General features: G+C 41.9%; 1 protein-coding gene across 1 annotated transcript in view; it reads right to left on the reverse strand.

The window, feature by feature from the left end:
* Positions 1 to 358: 358 nt before the first annotated feature.
* The window catches only part of DIAPH2 (diaphanous related formin 2), a 709,361-nt gene continuing 688,958 nt past the window's right edge, over positions 359 to 20,761 (reverse strand). The window contains exon 28 of the mRNA XM_087813361.1: positions 359 to 714. Coding sequence (XP_087669487.1) covers positions 650 to 714 — 65 coding nt within the window. The 3' untranslated portion in view covers positions 359 to 649. The remainder of the gene's footprint in view (positions 715 to 20,761) is intronic.

Here is a 20,761-nt window from a genome sequence, read left to right on the forward strand (position 1 = left end):
TCTCAGGCCGAAGCTCTAGCTTAAGGATCAGGCTCAGCCAGAGCAGGTGGGTGGTCGGCCTTCACTTGAGAGAAGAGTGGGAGCCCCTTGCAGGGGTGAAGCGGTACTGAGTTGGGAGCTTCCCAAATGCCTTCTCTTCCAGGCTGTGATCCCTGCCTCTGCAAAGCACCCCCACACAGCTCCTCCCTGGCCTTCCTTTCTAACGTAACAAGAATGAAAAGCAGACACTGGGTCATTCTTTCTACCCTTTCCCGGGGGTGGGGGTGGGGTGGGGTGGGGCGTGACCTGCGCATTAGAGCAACATTGTACATTTTTGACAGAATGTTTAGAAAACCTTAGAACACTTCAAAATTTCTTACAATTTCTTACACTTGTCACCACCGCTGTCAGGTCACACACAACAACAAATAATACACATCTTGACACTGAAATGGAGCACACATTTTATAATCCCGATAACTGTGTTAGTATAACTGTGGGAGGAGTCTTGCAATCGCTTTGCGAATGCAGGCTGGTTCTTCGGCTTAGCGTGATCTTTGCAGAAATGCACTTACTTCCTCTCCACCCCTCGAGTGCATGTTTTGTTCTTCCTCCTCAAAATGGATGATGTTGGTTATCGGGACCTTTTTATATTCTTTGGTATCGGGAATCACTTTGCCGAGATAGCTCCGCTGTGGCGGGAGCGTGACCTTTCCAAAGGCACTCGTCTGGTATCTGGAAGACAAAGAGAAAGACAACCAAAACCGGGTGAGCTTCAGATCTCGGCTCTCGCAGGGTGGCGGGGCGAGAGAGGGTTTCCGAGAGTCCTGAAAAATCACTTGGAATGAATATGGAAATAACCGCCTAGGAGCCGCGATCTGAGGAGTTCGCGCTGCAGCTGCCAGGCCGGGTTCAAGAGTCCTGCGGTCAGCGCCCAGTGACTTTTCTTGGTTAGTGAAGTCAGAGCGATGCAGGAAATGGAAACATTTCCTCAGGCACTATCCCCTTGGAAGTGGCAGGCGACAACAAAACGTCCTGGGCAACATGTTAAACGGAAAGGCTCTATGAACAGGGCCTTTTGCCGGGAAGCTCCTTGGCGCCCGTCGCGTTTTCAGCCTGTGCTGGCCGCCTCTGGCGGGCACCGCGGGCAGAGCAGGCCAGCTGGATTTTGCCCACTGGCTGCAACGTGTGGCAGTCAGACCAGCTGCGAGGCTTCGCCTGGTTGTATGATGTAAACAAATTCAATACATTATATAGTCACAATGGGGGCGAGCAACGAACAGGCCCCATTCCCCTCGACCGTCACAGGAAAAATAATCACGGGTGAGATGCCTGTTGGCACAAAGCTTGAAAAGCAAAGTTTTAAAGTACTGAAAGTGGCAGAAAATAGTTTCAGCTTTAATCGGAAAAAGGTTTACAGCTCTGCACTGAGATGATCACTGCTGTGTTATTATCACCTCTGTTTTATGCTCGGCTTAAATGCAATCGATGTGGGTGAAAATCCCTTTCTGACAAAAGCATAAAATACTTAGATTCTCTATTTAGAATGAGACTAGGTCCCCACAGATAATGACAACCACCAGCACTTACATAAATGCTAACACTTTACACTCGTTAATTTGCTAATTCCCACAACATCCTCGGGAGGTAAGCCCATTTCATTCTATGCTATTATCTCCGCTTTACTGATGAAGGTTACACAGCAAATCAATGGTATGATGGGGGATCATAATGCAAAGTTAATGCCTAAATGTCAGGCCTGCTTTGTTCAGAGGTAAATGTTGGGGCCTCCCAAGCTACCACTCATTTCTTCCCTATGATGATGGTTATGAAAGGAGGACACCCTGCCTGTCCCAGGAGAAGGATGGGCTTTGAGAAGGGCTGAGATTTTGCTAGGGCATAGTTTTCATCTGTGCTGGTGTCTCTTGTCTGGCTCCCAGTGGTCTGTGGTCAGTACACAGAGCAAAGAAAGCTAGCTGGCCTCCATGACCTTGGCCTCATTAACACCCTGTGTGAGTGCAAGGAACCAACCAGCTCTACGCTTAAAGTGCCTTATATGCAATAATATCGCTGAGAGGTGAGAAAGAAAGGGGCATTTTCTCTTTTCAGAGATATATCTGAGTGATGGATTATTTGGGTATCCTTTTAAAGATGATACTATTTAAAAAATCCAATATTTAGTTTGTGATATGGATCACCATTCAGCTAAAAATGTGAAGATAACATTCCTAGATAAAGGGCTTATTACTGAGATGTCACTGCTTTGCATACAGATTGGTTTGGGACTTGTTAGAAAACATTTAAAAGTGAGATTATAATGTAACGGTTACCATTGCGTTGCTAGCATGTAAGCATTCCCTGTTAAAGCCATCAGGTATGAGAATGATGGTACCAATCACAGAGGACTGTCCCAGCTCAAAAAGAGGCTGGCTCCTTGGTGGTCTTACACACTAAAGTCAAACTGGCATTCACACGCACCCCAGGAGTGCCCCTGGCACCCACAACATCACTCACTGACCACTGGATTCAAGGAAAGAACCACATGCAAAACCCAGCCTCGCAACATTAAATGATGTGATGTGAGGATTCATGTCGACCTGAAACCTATTGGTTAGCACTTGGTTTGAGAAAATAAAACTTTCAGGTCAAAGTGAACCGAGGAAAGGACACTGAAGCTTTTGGAAGGCAAGATAAACACTGGTTCAGGGTCCAGATCCAGCTCCTGGCATGCACAAAAGACAAGTATTCTACATTTGCTCCCTTCCTTTCCTTTTTGTCTCTCTCAATTTTTTGGTATCTAATCAGTCTCCTATGTTTATGAGATACTTATAAGAAGCAGCAATTCTGTAAAGGTCACCGCGTGTGTTTTTAAAATGTCAACGTACAACCTTATGAAAAAAATGCCATTAGAAACAATGACAGCAATGACTGATCTAGATTTTGTGATTTACTTACAATTCTCTATGTTAAAACTATTTTAGGTACAAAATACATATTTATACCCTAGAGTTGTATGGATCAAGGCACAGTGTAATTGAGAGGATAGCGTGTTTTATATATACACATGTGTACATATATATGTATATATACACATATATATTTATATATATATTTATACAGACATATGTATATATAAAAACAGGAATATATATATTCACCTCTGTTCACGTTCTAATAGCTTGCAATCTAATGATGAGACCGTTTTATACTTAGATTCATGGCTTCTTTGAAGCACAGACTGTGAGTCACTGACTTGTGAGCTTCTGTATTGATAGTATTAAATGCTAATAAGTAAAAATCAGTGGCCTGGTCCTCGTACGGTCAGGGCACACAGTCGGCATCGCCTTTAGGAGAAAGGAACGAATGTCTGATACTACTGCTGCCAGAGCTACTGGAGTTTGGTGACTGCATCTCTGTTGTGGACACAGAGGTGGAAGGCGCGGGTGTGTGTGCGATGTGAGCGGAGGGCTCCAGGAGACCCAGACTGAACCCAGTTCACTTTTCTAACCAGCCTGATTCTCCCAGCAACACTGAGACTAGGGTGGTTTACGTGGTGAAAACAGAGCCTCTCCTCCAAAGAGTCGATAGACGTGCGTATTTACCTGAGATGATGGGCGGGGCCTTGTTAGTAGCTTTCCTTTCCAATGTGCCTGTTGTCTTTTTGGAAATCAGAGAGCGGAGGATGGGGAGAAGCACCTGCCTGTGTTTGTACACGTGTTGGGGATATTGTGCAGCAAGATATGGGCAGAAACATTTCATGGGGGGGGGCATGATTTGTCAAAATCGCCCTCTGCTTCCATTTTATTAATACATAAGGCAACATATTACGGTGAAGAGAAAGCCTGGAGACTCTAGTATACCCTCAGGGTCTAGGAGTTCTGCTGTTTGCAAACACAGGGATTAACACAGCGGGAAAGCCTGACGCGGCAGTCCCAGGAGTTACCTTCCAAATGCACCGCGGCTGGGATCGCCCGCCACCCTAACAGGTCTCTTAGGTCATCAAAGGCTCGTCTTCATAAAATAGGAAGGGAAGGGCCCGGCCGGGCGGGGCTCAGCGGCTGAGCGTCGACCTGGGATCCAGGCGATCGGGGTTCCATTCCTGGTCAGGGCACAGGCCCGGGTTGCGGGCTCGATCAGTGACTCTCTCATCATTGATGTTTCTCTCTCCGAAATCAATAAAGATATATTAAATATATATATATGAAGGTAAGGGTGAAAGGGCTCTGCTCTGACAGTGGGTGGCCTGGTCAGAGCATGAGGTCGAAGGGAGGGATGTAGTTACATGAAAACACGCGTTCTGTGGAGGGCGGGCGGCTCAATCGGAAACAATGTCCCAATCTGCCACCAAAAGAGACCGTGAGCACACGGCCCGGCCTGAACGTGCTTCTGCGTATTCTGAATACCTGGGTGACCGGCGCAGACCACTGTCAAGGCCTTCCCTCCTTTCTTAGGAGCAAGAAGCTTTAGGCTTTGTCGGAGCACAGACTGATTTGGCATTCATCTCAACATTTCCCCACCCAAGTCCTGCAGTGAATGAATTAAACCCATTATTGTATTGCTCTAAAATTCATTCATTCAATCATTTATTCAGCAACTATATACAAAGCCCATCATCCATGAAATAGCTGAATGTAATGACGTTTCTGACCCATAGCTAAATCGACACCAATTTCCTTCCCACTGAAAACTGTCAAGTGCAGTAACTGAGCGGGGCATGGGCAGGGCTGAAACAAAACGCGCTGCGAGCGAGATCAAAGGACTCAGGCCTGGGGTGTGTAATGTGGGAAAGGGCAATTAATCCTGTAAGAGACTGAGCGTGTCAGGGATGCGAGGCTGCAACTTGTATATGGCGTGAGTAAGTCAGGTGGAAACTGAGAAACAGTGATAAAAAAGGCCACGGCCACACCCATTATTCATTTCCCCCCAGGTTAGGTGTCCGTCTGCTGCCTGTGGAAGAGTTTCCTTCCTGGGGCTCCACAGGCACGCAGACGCGTACCGATGGCCACCTAACACCATGCCTGTACACTCCCAGCAGAGCCACGTAGAACACGCGTGCCTGGTATATGCTGCACATTGTGTTACACAATATCCCATTTTAATGCAAATTAGTTGGCTAGAAAACAAAGTAAAAGAAACCCTCTGTAGTTTACTGTGAGTCTTGTTTTCTCCAAAGCTCTTCAGGACCATCACTGGGTGGGCACTGCTTCCAGTAAACGGAGCAGACAGACAACTGGGTTTAGGCTAAGAAAACCAGGAAAATTTTAGGTTGCTTCAGGAAATGTCTATTGAGTAGCTGTTTGCTTTCCAACACTCACAAAGAAAGATCATTTTAACCATGGCCGGTGTGGCTCAGTGGTAAGAGCGTCGGCCCGTGCACTGAAGGGTCTCGGGTTCGATTCCTGGTCAAGGGCATGTGCCTGGGAAGCAGGTTCATCCTTAGGCCCCAGCTGGGGTGCATGTGGGAGGCAACCAATTGATCTGCCTCTCTCACATTGATTCCCCCCCCCCCCTTCCATTCTCTCTAAAAAGCAATGGAAAAAATGTCCTTGGGTGAGGGTGAAAAAAACAAAAATTATAATGAAATCTTCTCACATGAACTGACACTTTCCCCCTTGTGTCCCGCGATTCCAAAAATGTTTGTTTCTTTTTCTGTGATTTTAGGAAATGACTAGAAGATGGCAGCTGAATTAGGTTTAGGCTAATCCCTGGTGCAGGACAGCCAGCTGCTCTGTTGGTTCACTGTCCTCACTCTTACCAGAACAGTGACTTTTTCAAAGAAAAAAGTATGTTGAGCTCCAACTTCATCAACAACTTGGTGTTCTAATTTTTCATTTAACATTTTGTTGCACAAATTTTCCATCTCTGAAACATGATATTGAAAACATGATTTTTAATGGCCACTTTCTTTTATGTGGTATAAATATACCACAACTTGCTTAACCATCTCTCTTCTGCTGGACATTTAAGTTGCTCCCAATTTTTTCCATTATTAAAAGCCTCACAATGTACATCCTTCCAGTTATATCTTTATATATACCACGTGTGGAAGTGGCTTGTTAAGTATGCAAATGAGTCTTTCTCTAGCCAAGGACATCTGATACACAATTATCTCTCTTCTTCTTTAAGCTTTGATTTTTTTAAATATTAAGTTATTTAGAACTTATTTTGTTGTACAGTGTCAGATTAGTTTCCACTTTGCTTGCTCGCTCACTTGCTTTGTTTTTCTTGCCAAGAGGAAATGGGTTGTCCCAGCACGATTTGTTGAATAATCATGAATATCTACACGGATTCATGACACCTCTTTCATCATAAGTTATCTACACTTGGGCACATTTCTGTTCCATTGACCTAAGTATTTTTCCGACTACTCTTTTGGTGCCAATACCTTCTGACTGCGTTATATCAGCCTCATGATATGTTTTAATATCCGGTGGAGACAATTCTCCATAATTTATATTTTCATTACGAACATGTATTTTTAGGGCACATTTTGGATGTCTACATCATGCTATCATCACAAAATATCCTGGAAAAACACATAAAAACAACACAGCTTGAAAAAGTGTCCTCTGCTCACTTTTTCTACCAGCTGACCACTTTTCTTCTGGAAACAGAGCAGAGGCCAGCACTGAGAAAAAGAGCATCAGCAATCCTACCTAGAGGTTTTATAATACTCGTATTCTCATTGTTTTTGCCTTGTCAAAAATATGAATAACTGGAATTAAATGTACAGTTTTGTTGGTTGATGATAAAGTCTAGTGTTTCTGGCCTGTAAATCTAATTTTCTCGCATGTTTTACAAAATTGGCTTCCACTAGAAACCACGAGTATGAAACTGTATCAAACATTTGATTCCAACAGAACTGCATTCAAGGGTGCTTGCAAAAATGCACGTCTAGAAGCCATTCAGTTACCTCCACCTAACGACCAGCTCTAGCCCTTTTCAAATCTGTGGCATAATATTCTTCAAACTAGAAGCAGGCCATGTTGTATAATCTATACCCTTCATTATCTGCAAATAAATCCATGCAAAGAAAACAGAAACCCAGATTACCGTGGTAGTTCAGGTTGGCAGAAGAGATGAAAGTATTTTAACGAGGATGGTAATGGAAAGCAATAATGTTAAAGTAGTTCAGAGGCTACTGTGACTATAGACACACAACTCCCATTAACTGTAATTGGAGTTAAGCACATGTAATGATAACAAAATAGACCCCTAAATGTCTTTCCAATTGGAAAATAAGCAAATACGTTCCAGGAAACAGCGTGCTTTTGTGTGGAAAATACAATATCGTAATTGAGATGCACAAATTAGTTTCACATTGATACTGCTCAGGGTATGATGTTGGTATTTTTCCTGTGCTTAGGGAAGTAGATCTGCTAGAGGTGATGTCTGTACAAAGGATGCCTTTCCTTTTCTCTTCTTAATGCTCAGCATTCATTATGTTATTAAAGGAAAAATCTCAATAGTTGCGATGGATTTATTAATTCAGTAGCTTGTTATCAGCATGAAACTCTGCTGTGCCAGGGGAAAAACAAATTATATTTGACAAAACTGCAGTAGTGAGATGAAATCACTTTTCTATATTTCACTTTCTTCTTACCCTCCCTGCCAGGTAGTAACTCTACTCTCTATCTCTATTATGAACCTCATATTTTGCGAACTATCAAGTCTTGTAGTAATATAAAGGTACATTATCAAGGAAACTCAATTATAGCAAGTTTAGGAAGATTGAAATACGTGATAAAAGTACAACCACATAGTACAATAATAATATTACTTCAAGGCACTAAAAACTTAATCCATATTAAGCTACAAATGTAGAAAATATGCAATACTTACTTTTATCTATCATAAACATGATATTTTTATAACATGTACAGTCAACCTCTTGGGATTGTAAATGACTAGCATTTACATAATTGGTAACTTGAGTATTTAAAAAAATTTTAGAAAAGCATGGCTCAGGAAAAAACTAAAATCAGTGTATTGTTCAGTATTTCAACTGTCACAGACCTTGCTATTGATTATCTTTGGACACAATGCCAAAGCTAGTGAATAGATTTATTTAAAAATGTCCTTGGTTTTGTGTATTAGCCGTGCACTGTGTTTGCTTCTGTGCTAGGAATGCAATTGGGCCCTAAGACAAATTTTCTCTCTCTGTGGCTGAAAGTCTGATGATGATGCCTGCACATCTGGAAAATATGGAAAAGGCAACAAATAAAAAGATGAATAATGTTAGAAAAGCACTGGAAAGGCTCCCAAGTAAATTATACATGTGAAACTTGCATGAAAGAGCACCGATAGGGAGACCATAGAAACTAGAACAGAGCTGCTAGATGTCTATCACAGTGGGTCACAGGCAGCAGTTTCTCAAAAACTGCCTGCTGATTCACCACCCAGGCAGCAGCAGCGAGTAGGAACCGACCCTCCGATCCACCCGCCGCTGCACTGCTTCCACGCGGAATATAATTTGCCGTGACTTTAAGCAAAGGAAAGGAAACCCATACTTCCTTCCCCTCTCCCTCCTTCCCTTCCATCCTGTCACCCACCCACAGACTTTACTGCACAAAGTGTCTGCGGAGGACCTAACAGGCACCCTCATGAGTTATCAGGGAGGAAAGGGTAAACGTACAAACAACTACAGCGCGAAACCGTGTCTCAGAGCATCACAGCGTAAGATGATGGAGGTTCAGAACAGAGGACAGTCATATCCCTTGAGTGCACGAGTTAGGGGTCAGGAACAACCCCAATTCAGCCTTAAAAGAGAGGTGGAATTTCAACAAGAGAAAATAGAAATATAACTGTTAATTTTTGGTTCAAAAAAGTGAGTTCCTTATATTGCTATTTAATTACCAATTCTCCGCCCCCCCCCCCCATTTGGGGGGCATGAAAAGCAATGGAGACATAAAGGAAGGAGCAGAGTATCTATACATATTTGACCTTTTTTTCTAGGAAAAGAAAGAAAATAATGAAAGGAAATGCACGGGATTTGACCAGATTCATGGTGATTGCTATTTCCATAAACATGTGATTTTAACTTTAATGAGAAATAAAGTCCTGAATGATTTACAGAGAAGACAGCAGTCTGTTTCAGAAAGAAAACAAAGCAAACAAAAAACCACCTAGCAGAGACGGGGCCCTCTGGTTAGGTCCCGTCGCTGAAGCCTGGACAGCGCTGAGGGTGGCAGGAGAACAGCTGATCAGGGCACGAGTAGATCGCAGTGACCTGGGCCAAGAGCACTTGGCAAGATGAGAGCTTGAGCAACCACTTGGGTTGGTGCAGATAAACCAGCTGTTAGATGACAGTGTGGATACAGGGTCAATTCAGTGCTACCACCTGTCATCTCTGTGCCTTTCTACTCTGTAAGTGACATAGATCCCTATGACTAAGAATATTAGGCATCAGCCATTTCTCTAACTTTGATCATATGATGAACAATCCTCTGTCATTTTTCGTGGCAGCTGTTTGTGATCTGCTTGAGCTTTGTTGCTGATATGCTGACCCAGAATATACTCACTTGTCATCTGCTTTTGTTTCTGAATCACTCTAAGACTATAGATCTACTCTTTTTGTTTTCAGCATGTGCAACCCATCTCTTGGGTCTGGGCTACCTAGTTCTTGCTGATTGTGGACGTTTCAGAGTCCTCAGCCCAATTCTACAGCTTCAGTACCCCCAGGTGCTCTGGGTTATAGAAATAAGCTACTTGGTTGTGTAGTAATGCAGAAATGGCAGGCTTTCCCCTGCCTGATGCCTCTGTTCCCCAAAGGACCAGATCACACAAATGTACCCCTGGCTGCGATTTTGAGTAGAGAAGATATTAATCTACACGTTACAATGTGCGAGCCTATAAACAGGTGCTTCCCATTAGTAGCGTTCCCCATGCTGCCCTGTATTTAATGACTTAACCAGTTGTGTGGACAAAGGCAGCCTGTATGGTTAATATCACAGGCACTTTAGCAGCTGCCAGTGCCATTGTTTTAAAGTATAAACTGTCCCTTAAGGTAGGAGCCAGTCAGCAGTTGTTTTAAATATGAGTAATTAGGACGGAGTTAAAACACAGCTTCTCAATGTCATATTCAAAACGGACAGAAGTTCCTTTGTAACATTAGTTTCTAAGGCAAGCTGTGCACAACCTGAGTGCAGGCCAAGCCTATATGTGGGCAAATATAATGGCTACTAACTAGCAACTTATCCATCATATGTCTCCAAAACCTGTCCTGGTTTTTACATCTACTGGAACAGAGTCAGTCCTCACATTATTAGACAAGTGTATCAATATGGATGGCTGTACATTAATGTTCTTTCCGGAGTTCTTTATACTAGTGAAAATTGTAAATAGCTTAGATGCCCATCATGGAATTACATTAATAAAAGATGGGAGCCACATGCACTGGGATACAGTGCAGCGATTCTGAATTATTATATAGATCTACATGTGCTTGACAGAAAGTAAAAAAGGCAAGTTACAAAAGAGTATCATATTCTTATTTTTTTAAATATAATTTTTAGAAGTTTGGAAGGATATATACCAATAAAAACAGTGCTTATCTCTAATGGTAGGGTCATAATTTTTTTCTTTTTTATATTTTTTCATGTCTGAATTTTTGGCATTGAGCATGATTAACTTGGCAAATTAGGGAAACAACCTAGGTAAAAGGTAAAATTTTCTGTCTTCAAATTAAAAGCACTTACAAAATGAAAAGGGAGCCCAAGGTATGGGAGAACATATATGCCAATGACATATCTGATAAGAGGCTAATTTCCAAAATATATAAGGAACTCATACAGCTTAACAAAAGGAAAACAACCCAATTAAAAAATGGGCGAAGGACCTGAATAGACACTTCTCGAAAGAGGACATACAGGTGGCCAAGAGACATATGAAAAAATGCTCAAAGTCACTAATCATCCGAGAGATGCAAATTAAAACCACAATGAGGTATCACTTCACACCAGCCAGGATGGCTGCCATCAACAAGTCAACGAATGACAAGTACTAACAAGTATTATGAGGGTGTGGAGAAAAAGGAGCGATTCCTAGTGTACTGTTGGTGGGATTGCAAACTGGTGCAGCCACTACAGAAAACAGTATGGCGGTTCCTCAAAAAATCAAAAATTAAACTATCCTATGATCCAGCAATCCCACTTCTGGGTATCTATCAGAAGAAATCCAAAACACTAATTCAAAAACATATACACCCCTATGTCCATTGCAGCATTATTTGCAATAGCCAAGATATGGAGGCAACCTAAGTGTCCATTGATAGATGAATGGATTAAGAAGTGGTAGATATTTACAATGGAACATTATTGAGCTATAAAAAAAAGAGTGAAATCTTGCCATTTGCGACAGCATGGACTGACCTAGAGGGTATTATGCTCAGTGAAATAAGTCAGTCAGAGAAAGACAAATACCACATGATTTCACTTATATGTGGAATCTAGAAAACAAAATCAACAAACAAAACAAAGTCATAGATACAAAGAACAAATTGATGGTTGCTAGATGGTAGGGTTTGGAGGAAAAGGGCAAAGGGATTAAGTACAAATTGGCATTTAGAAAAAATAGTCAAGGGGATATAAAGTACAGCATAAGGAATGTAGTCAATAATATTGTATAACTATGTATGGTGTCAGGTAATAGACTTATTGGGGTGATCACTTTGCAAGTTATATAAATGTCTAATCACTGTTGTACACCTGAAACTAATACATATTGTATGAATATTATAATTGAAAAAGAAAAAAGAAAAGAATGCCTTACAAGTTGACTGGTTTTAGAACACAACTAATATTGTCTTCCTATTCTGCTGTCAATTATAACCATATTTCATGCCCGGCTGGGCGTGGCTCAGCGGTTGAGCGTCGACCTGGGATCCAGGAGATCGAGGTTCGATTCCCGGTCAGGGCACAGGCCCGGGTTGTGGGCTCGATCCCCAGCAGGGGGTGTGCAGCCGATCAATGACTCTCTCATCATTGATGTTTCTCTCTCTCTCTCTCTCTCTCTCTCTCTTCCTCTTTCTGAAGTCAATAAAGAAATATATATATTTAAAAGTATTTCATTATTCTTAGATTCTAAATTCTCACAGTTCTAGTCTTACGAAGTGAATCCAGACATTGTCTCTCTCCAAAAAGATGGGTAAAAATTCATAAAGATAAGGAGGTGTGTGTCATGTCATCATCTGGAGAGCTTTACTTCAATGGTAAAAACCTAATGAGACTGAAAAATTGTTTTGCAGCAACATGCTACCTACACATGACAAACAGTCTGTCCTTTGATGGTAAACAATATTGACCCATTTTCAGAAGACACGCATATGGGGTATTCTTCCTGGTTAATGCAGGCGGTGTGGTCACGGAGAGGGGAGTCTTGGCACAAGGCATTATACCTTTTCTTACCACCACTTGTACAAGTGCAACGTTGTGCATGTTTTAGCCACTTTGGGGACAATGGGATTAGATGCTAACATATGTTTATAGAAGTCTTTTACAGATTAGCCTATAAAAACAAAGACTTAGAAAATACGGTTAGGAAATCAGAATTTATCATGTTCTGACTTTTGATTTATTTCACAAGGCATCATGGGCTAGGGTGTTTTTATGCCCTTGGGAAGCAATGAATATCTTTTAGGGAAATTTGTTTATTTTTTCTCATTGTCATCCAGTGGGTAGAGAAATGTTGCCAGGCTGCTTCCTATTATTCCTCTGCTTTAGGATTCCAGTTGTCCAGACATATTTGTTCCTTAGGGTAGGAAGAGATTTCTAGAGATTCTAGCCTGGCTTGAATGATGCATCTAGTAAAACCGGTCACTTTCTTTTCCCCCTCATAGGACAGCAGATTTACCAGGCAGCCCGCTGACCTTGAGTTTGGTTTCCAGCAGACCCATTCTCTGGAAAGAGGAAGCCTTCCTTGAAGTCATAACCGGGGTCTGTTACCATGTCAGGTATATTCCCCTCTGTCCAAAATCCGGCCTGCAATTTATTTCAACAGTCCTTTCAGGAATACCAACTCTGTGCCGCACATAGTACTGGAGATAAAGGAGCCAGTCTCTCCTTGCCAGGCAGGTACTATGTAGTGATTGGGGCCTTTTGGTTAAAGAGATAGTCTGATGAGATGTGTTAGTGCTTCCGCAGTTTGCTACAAAGTCCTCAGTGAGTCCCACTTCTCAAGATATTCTCCCTTGAATGAGGGTAGCATGGAATCAGTGAGAATATAGTCACAGTGAGTACTATGATTAAAGGTATACTCTTCAGGAGCACAGAAAAGGGAGAGTTAGCCAAGCCTTAGGGGAAACAGCTCTGGTTGATTCTCAAAGGGTGCATATGAATTAGCCTGGAGGAAAAGTATATTCCAGATAAAGCAGACACTGACGATGGGGAGACCAGAGACGAGGGAAAAAAGTGTGTGTGGCTATAAGCCAATCAGTGTTGATTAAAAACAGGGGCTCAGATCATGTGTCATTTTCGAGCTCTGGGGCTTTAGATGTTCGCTAGGGAGTGAAGTTGTTAAGATGGTTCAATTTGGTGCTCATGGAGTGGAGGGACTTAAAGGGAGCAAGACAACTGGACCCAGAGGACAGAGAAAGAGTTAACTATAATCTAAACTTACTGGCTTATACATTTGGGAGAATGGAGGCTCCATCAATCAAGACAGAGTTTATAAGAAGAGGAGGAGTTGCATTCACAGAGAAGGGGAGCTCGGTTTGGGATTTTCCAATTTGGAGATACCTTTAAGCTATCCAGGTGGAGCTTTACAGCAGGAAATGAAATATTCCAAGACTGAGGCTCAAGGGAGAGGAGTGGAAAGAGTACGAGGCACGCTGGGGACTTAATCGCACGGACCGTAACCGAGGCCACGATGCAGGCAAGTGTGCAGAGGGGGCAGAGCAGGGGGCTGATGCTCAGTCCTGGGAAGCACTGGCATCCACACGGTGAGCAGAGGACGGGGAGGCCGCCAAGGACACGGACAGACAGACACATTCAGAGAGGCACCGAGTGAAACATTAGGGCGCACGCTGCAGAATTGGGGGAGGAAATATTATGGAAAATGGAATAGGCAAAACCATAGCATCCTATAGAAAGATGTAGTGAAATAAAGACAGAAAACGATCGGCTTTAGAAACATGAAGGTCATCGGAGGCCTTGATGAGAACAATTTCAGTAAAATAAGAGGAGCAGAAGCCAGAGTGCCGAAGGTTGAGGAGTAGGTGGAGGCAATGACTATAACTTATACTTGCATTTCCCATGACCCTGAAAGAGGTGATATTTTCATAGACCGAAAACAGTTATGTCAGGTCACTCTGTCCGGCATGCCCAACACACCGGCAGTTTTTTATTTAGGGAACCAGCACCGAACAGGTCCCCTCCCCTCAGCAGAGGCCACTGGCTGGACTATGATGGTCCTCTGTCCCCCTCAAGGGCAGCCAATTCACAGGCTGGCTGGCAACACATGACGAGCCCCGCAATAGAAGCACTATTCATGGGGTAACAGACCAGCAGAGAGAAATAACAAAGGAGCAGCAGATACACAGAAGGAAGTGAAACCCCTTGTTTCGTACGGTGTCCTGAGTAAGTTTCTGTTCTGAAAGAGCCCAGTATAACAAAGGCATGAATTACATGATTCAGTTCCTAAGGTCGGAGCCAACTGCACTGAAAATAGTCAATGAAGCTCACTATGCCATGATTTCTTAAAGCAGGGTATATTTAAAGTTTTGCGCTTTCATTTTTATGCAAAAAATGTTGACATGAGCATAATCTATGTCATCACCTTATAAGTAAATAGTGTATTGCTCACGGATACACACACACACACACACAAAATATGAAAGCCAAGCAGCCAAATAAAATATATGGTGACAGAGGGAGGCTAGACTATGGGTGGTGGGCACACGATGCAGTGTATAGATGATACAATACTGAGTTGTACACTTGGAACGTATACAATCTTATTAACCGATGTAACCCCAATTAATTTAAAACGTCAAGCAACATCTCGGTGTACTGAAATAAAGTTTCATAGTAATGTAAATAAAGAAAAATTTTCGGAGAGTTGAGTCACCCCAGAGTGTGACATCAAGGTGTACTAGAATAAAGACAGTTTCACAGTAAAATAAACAAAGACATTTTTCAGAGTTGAGTCACACCGTAGCATAGGTAAGCTGGACATATAATGACCTGTGACAAAGAAGCCAGTACCATCTGCATGGCGTGAGCAGATGTACAATGAGAAGACAGTCTTTATGGACCAACTTGCAACTGTTCATTAGCTATAAATAGAGGAATAGATATACACTGAATGGGTTTTTTTTGTTCCTGATTCCAGCAACAAATGCATCAGATATCTACATTATGAAGATCTCAATTCCAGCCTTATCTTTATGTAAGCAAGACAACTTTACAAAATTATTGAGGCGATGCCCTATTAAAACTGAAATTTGAGAGCTGCTCAATATCAGAGTTTCCATTCAATGAGGAATCTGATGGCAGTGAGTTAGATGGCAACACCTTGAAGTTGTTAATACCATTTTGTCCAGTCTACTTACACAACAGATTCTCTGCATTAGTATCAATAAGGTCAATATATAACTGGATCCAAAGCTAAGTCTTTCTACTATTAAATCTAGCATTCATAAACACATTACTGTTTTTAAAAGTTTCACTAAAATTGGTAAAGCATAAGGAGTTTATGCCTATTTTTACATTTGTGGATATTTAAGGAACATTATATTGATAATAGTTTAAATCAATGACCAGAGACCCCAAGGAATTAGATTCCCATTAAAATGAATCTGTAGATCCCTTTTACTACCACTAAAATTTGAGCAACAAGGCACTGGCTAGACTAACCACTATGCCTAGAGTTTCCTCCATTCAAGGCATCCTCCAACCTGCCTTCCGAGCAGAGCAGTCTTCCCAAAGAAACCTTATTCCCCAGCTCGAAAGGCTGCAATGGATTTAAAACAAGACTAACTTCCATAGTGGCTGCACTAATTTGCAATCCCACCAACAGTGCAAGAGGGTTCCGGATTCCTCAAAAAATTAAAAATAGGCCCTGGCTGCTGTGTCTCAGTGGATAGAGCATTGATCGGCCCGTGCACCTAAGAGTGGCGGGTTTGATTCCTGGCCCTGGTCGGGGCCTGTGGGGGAGGCAACCAATCGATGTGTCTCTCCCTCTCTCCTCCCCTCTCTCCCTTACACTCTCTCTAAAAATCAGTGGAAAAAAATATCCTGGAGTGAGGAGTAACAACAACAAAAATTAAAAATAGAACTACCATGTGATCCAGCAATTACACTTCTGGGTATTTATCTGGAGAAAACAAAAACACTAATTTGAAAAGATATATGCACCCCTATGTTCAATGTGGCATTATTTACAATAGCCAAGATATGGAAGCAATAGGTGAATGGATAAAAAAGATGTAAATCACGCCCCCCCCCCCCACACACACAGTGGAATATTACTTAGACATAAAAAAATAAAATCTTGCCATTTGTGACAACATGGATGGACCTGGAGCGTATTATGCTAAGTGAAATAAGACAGAGAAAGACAAATGCTATATGATTTCACTTATATGTGGAACTTAAAAGAGCAAAACAAACAAAATGAAACAAAAAGAGACTCAGACACAGAGAACTGATGGTTGCTATGGGGTTGGGAAGATGGGTGAAGAAGGTAAAGGGGAAGAAGTACAAACTTTGTAATAAAATCAGTCAGTCATGGGGGTGCAATGCACAGCACAGGGAATATACTCAATAATGTAACAACTTCGTGTGGTAATAGATGATTATTAGACTTATCATGAGGATCACATGACTCAACTATAATTTCAAGTGGTTAAAAAAAAGAAAACAATAAAAACTGTAATCAGCTAACTTCCAAAAGGACTTTGGAGGGCTCGTAGATTAAAATTCACTGCAAGATAAGGCATATAAAGACAAGTGAACAGATTCAGTGTAAAGGAAGTAGTTCAGGGAGATGAGAATATATGTGTAATAAATTTGGCTCTAAAGTTTGTGGCAGCTAAAAAAAGTAAAAGAAATTTATGGATTACCCACTTTGTGTTTTTTTTTTTTTTACACAAACCCCATTCTAGCCAATCAGATTTTCCCTATTCCCTACTACTCACCCTTGAGTCCAGTTACCTTGGCTTCATAACTGTTCCATGAACACACCTATGCGTCTCCCAGAATTTTGCTGTGTGCCCACTTCTGCCTTCTCCCTCACCTTGTCTATTAAAGTCTACTCACCCTTTAGAGTCCAGTTCAAATCCTCCCTCCCTGCCCTCTCTGGCTTTCATTTATCTTTCTCTCCTCTGGAATCCAATAGCACAAACTTAGCTTGCATCACACTATTTAGCTTTTAATTTTAGCCAGTTTCACTATCATTTTATGTATTGCCTTTCTAAGAGAACAGAGAATACACTCTTCTATTTCTTTTTTATAAATATGTCTTTACTGATTTTGGGGGGGGGGAGGAGAGCAACATCAATGATGAGAGAGTCATTGATCGGCTGCCTCCCGCACGCCCCCTGCTGGGGATCGAGCCCGAAACCCAGGCCTGTGCCCTGACCGGGAATTGAACCCTGACCTCCTGGTTCATGGGTCAATGCTCAACCACTGAGCCATGCTGGCTGGGCTATTCTATTTCTTTATTAGCCTTCTCAATACTAAATAGCAATTTAATATATACCTATTGTTTCTCTTTCTATGAACAAAACTTTTCTGAGGATTTATAGACATAACTGTCATTTGTTCCCATATACACATATTGGAACGGGACAATAGTTTACAAACTCTACCCTATCTTTTCAATACTTTCTTTTACTATGGGTCTAAATTGTGAATCTTTGAAATGAGTTCTGGAGATAGCTTTGTGTTTTTAGGGGAATTGAGGGGAAAGGAAAATGTGTATGGTTGGATTGTGAAGTACATTTGTTAGAGTAGTTAGATCGTAAAATGACACTTAGCAGTCCTGAGAGTGCCAATGGTGACCACATAAAAACGGACGATGACTTGAAGGGAACCATACTTCCATAGAAGGCTCTGTTCTGACCAATCATACGACAGTCTCACTCTGAGCACTAGTCACAAAATACAATAACCGTAAATATCAGAATTTCAAGACCAAGGCAAAATTTTGTATGTATTGCTTCCAAAAGGGTCTCTATTAGGATTATTTCACTACGTTGTGATAGTTAAAGAAAAGGATTCACTCCAGTAGTGAATGCTTTCTTATAGAATAAAAAAACTAGATCATGTAAAAAATCCCCACCATTTCTATAAGTAGAAAATGTTATACTGTATAAATATATTCTTTTCTTTTCTCTACTAATACACCAAATGAAATTCTATTAAAAATCAGGGTATGTACCATGGTGATTGTATTTATGAATAGGTCTGTTCTGAATCATTATCACATTCCTGCCTTAAGAATTAGAATTTTTCTATTCTTTTCACTTCTTCTTTTCCTTGACCTCTCTGTAGCACATGATCCTGGTGACAATGATCCTTCTCATGTAACTCTCCCCTCTCCTAGCTTGTATATATTGTCACTCTTTCTTAATTTTCAAGTCACCTCTTTACATGATTCTTCTGTGTGTGTGTTTTTATTAGCCACCATTCTTTTCCTTGCCCCTGATGTGTTAGTAATCTTCAGGGTTTTAGTCTTTGCCCTTTCCCATATTATTCTACATAGTGCATGAACTACTCTCCAGGGGTATATTCATTCAATTGTGAAATTACAACTCCTCTACTTTCCTTTATGCTAATGAATCCCATTTCTACATTTCCTAGGCTCTAGGTACAGCTTCAATCACCTTCTAAATGTTTCTCCTGATTGTTCCAAAGCTACCTCCCATTCAAGATCCTTTCCTTTGCTGCTATTGACTCCTTTTCATGTTTCCTTATTTTGGTGAATGATATGGGTTGAACTGCACTGCACCCCCCCCCCAATTTCTTATGTTGAAGTCCTAACTCCCCATGACCTCAGAAGGTGGCTTTATTTGGAATAGGATCTTTACGGAGGTAATCGACTTAAAATGAAGTCATTAGGATGGGTTCTAATCCAGTATGACTAATGTCAGAAAAAGGTGATGATTCTGGAAACCAAAGAAAGCCAAAGATTGCCAGCGAACCACCGGGAGCTGAGGGACCTGGAGCAGATCACCCCCTAGCACGTTCATCGGGAGCACAGCCCTGCTGATGCCTTGATCTTGGACCTCTATTCTCCAGAACTATGAGGCAATATATTCTACTGTTTAAGCCACTCAGTTTGTGGTACTTGGTTATAGCAGGCCTGGCTAAGGAACACAGCCATCATACACCAAGCCATAAAAGCAAGAGACAAAAAACAAACCATCACCCTAGACTCCTCCCCTTTTTTCACCCTCCCAGCCACTTGCTCAACAAGTTCAGTCAATTCTGACTCCAGAATCACTCTTGGATCTATTTCATCATCATCTCCGCTGCCACTGCTTTAGTGCAGGGCCTTCTGCCACAGCCTAGGCTCTTACAACAGACCCCTATCGACTCTCCTGCTTCTAGCCTCACACCCTCCCAGTCCACCTTCTGTGTTGCTAGAAGAAGCTGGAAATAGCTCATCACCCATGCAGTGAAAAGAATCTAACCTCCTCTTAGCCAAGACCTCTCTCGACAACTCCTTTTACCAGCTTCTCCTACCTATAACGTCAGCAACATTCAAGTCCTTTCTCTTCCTTGACTATCATGCTGTTCCTCCTACTGCGTCCATAAACACCGTTCCCTTTCCAGAAACAGGCTTCTCTTTCTCTTTTCCTACCCAAGAAACTCCTACTCATCTGTTAAGATTCAGCCTGAGCTGTACACTGTGACTGTCCCTGTGCTATGTGTCTCCCCCACTGTACTGTGAGCTCTGGAAAGGCAGAAACTTCCAGTTGCATCTGTTTCCTTGGTGCCTGGAATACAACAGGCACTCAATAAGTGGTTTTTGAATGAATACACAAATGAACACGTCCTGCTGTTTACCCACAAAGAAAGCAAAAACACTAGAGCACAATATTCATGAATAAGTTTGTGTGTATGTATCAACTGTTCTTTAGGTAAGTTCATTAATCCTTGACAGCCTGTTTTGGCAAAGAGAGCTGGCCAGATCTGTCTGTTTTTTAAAAATATATCTTTATTGATTTCAGAGAGAGGAAGAGAGAGGGAGAGAGAGAGAGAAAGAGAAACAATGATGAGAGAGTCATTGATTGGCTGCCTCCTGCATGCCCCCTGCTGGGGATCGAGCCCGCAACCCGGGCCTGTGCCCTGACCGGGAATCGAACCACGATCTCCTGGATCCTAGGCCGACGCTCAACCACTGAGCCACGCCCAGCTGGGCCAGATCTGCCTTTCATAGTCATTCAGGATATACTGCCAATCTTTTAATTTTCCTGGGTGCTTTGAAGCTTCGAATAAGAGCGTTCTATTGAAGATCTGTTAGTTCAGCGGTCATTATAGGGCAGAATTAAATTAATCTTTCCACTCCTTAGATCCTTAAAAAAAACTTTGGGTCTGTCAACTCTCCTTAGATAGCTTATAGGAGAATCAAAAGCAGTGAATTTGCTGTTACAGTTATAAACTCGCACTGTATTTCTACAGAATGCCTAATTGCTACTTTGTACTTCAATAACCGAAATCATGCTTTACACTATATTTTATGAAGGGTTAAGTGATCATTTCTAGTAGGTTGCACAGGTTGTTTAACGCCCCCCACCCCCAATCCAGTGAATTCAGTCATCTCATATATTGACTGCCTC

This window comes from Miniopterus natalensis, chromosome X, assembly GCF_054644295.1.
Source record: "Miniopterus natalensis isolate mMinNat1 chromosome X, mMinNat1.hap1, whole genome shotgun sequence".
NCBI classification, from domain to species: Eukaryota; Metazoa; Chordata; class Mammalia; order Chiroptera; family Miniopteridae; genus Miniopterus; species Miniopterus natalensis.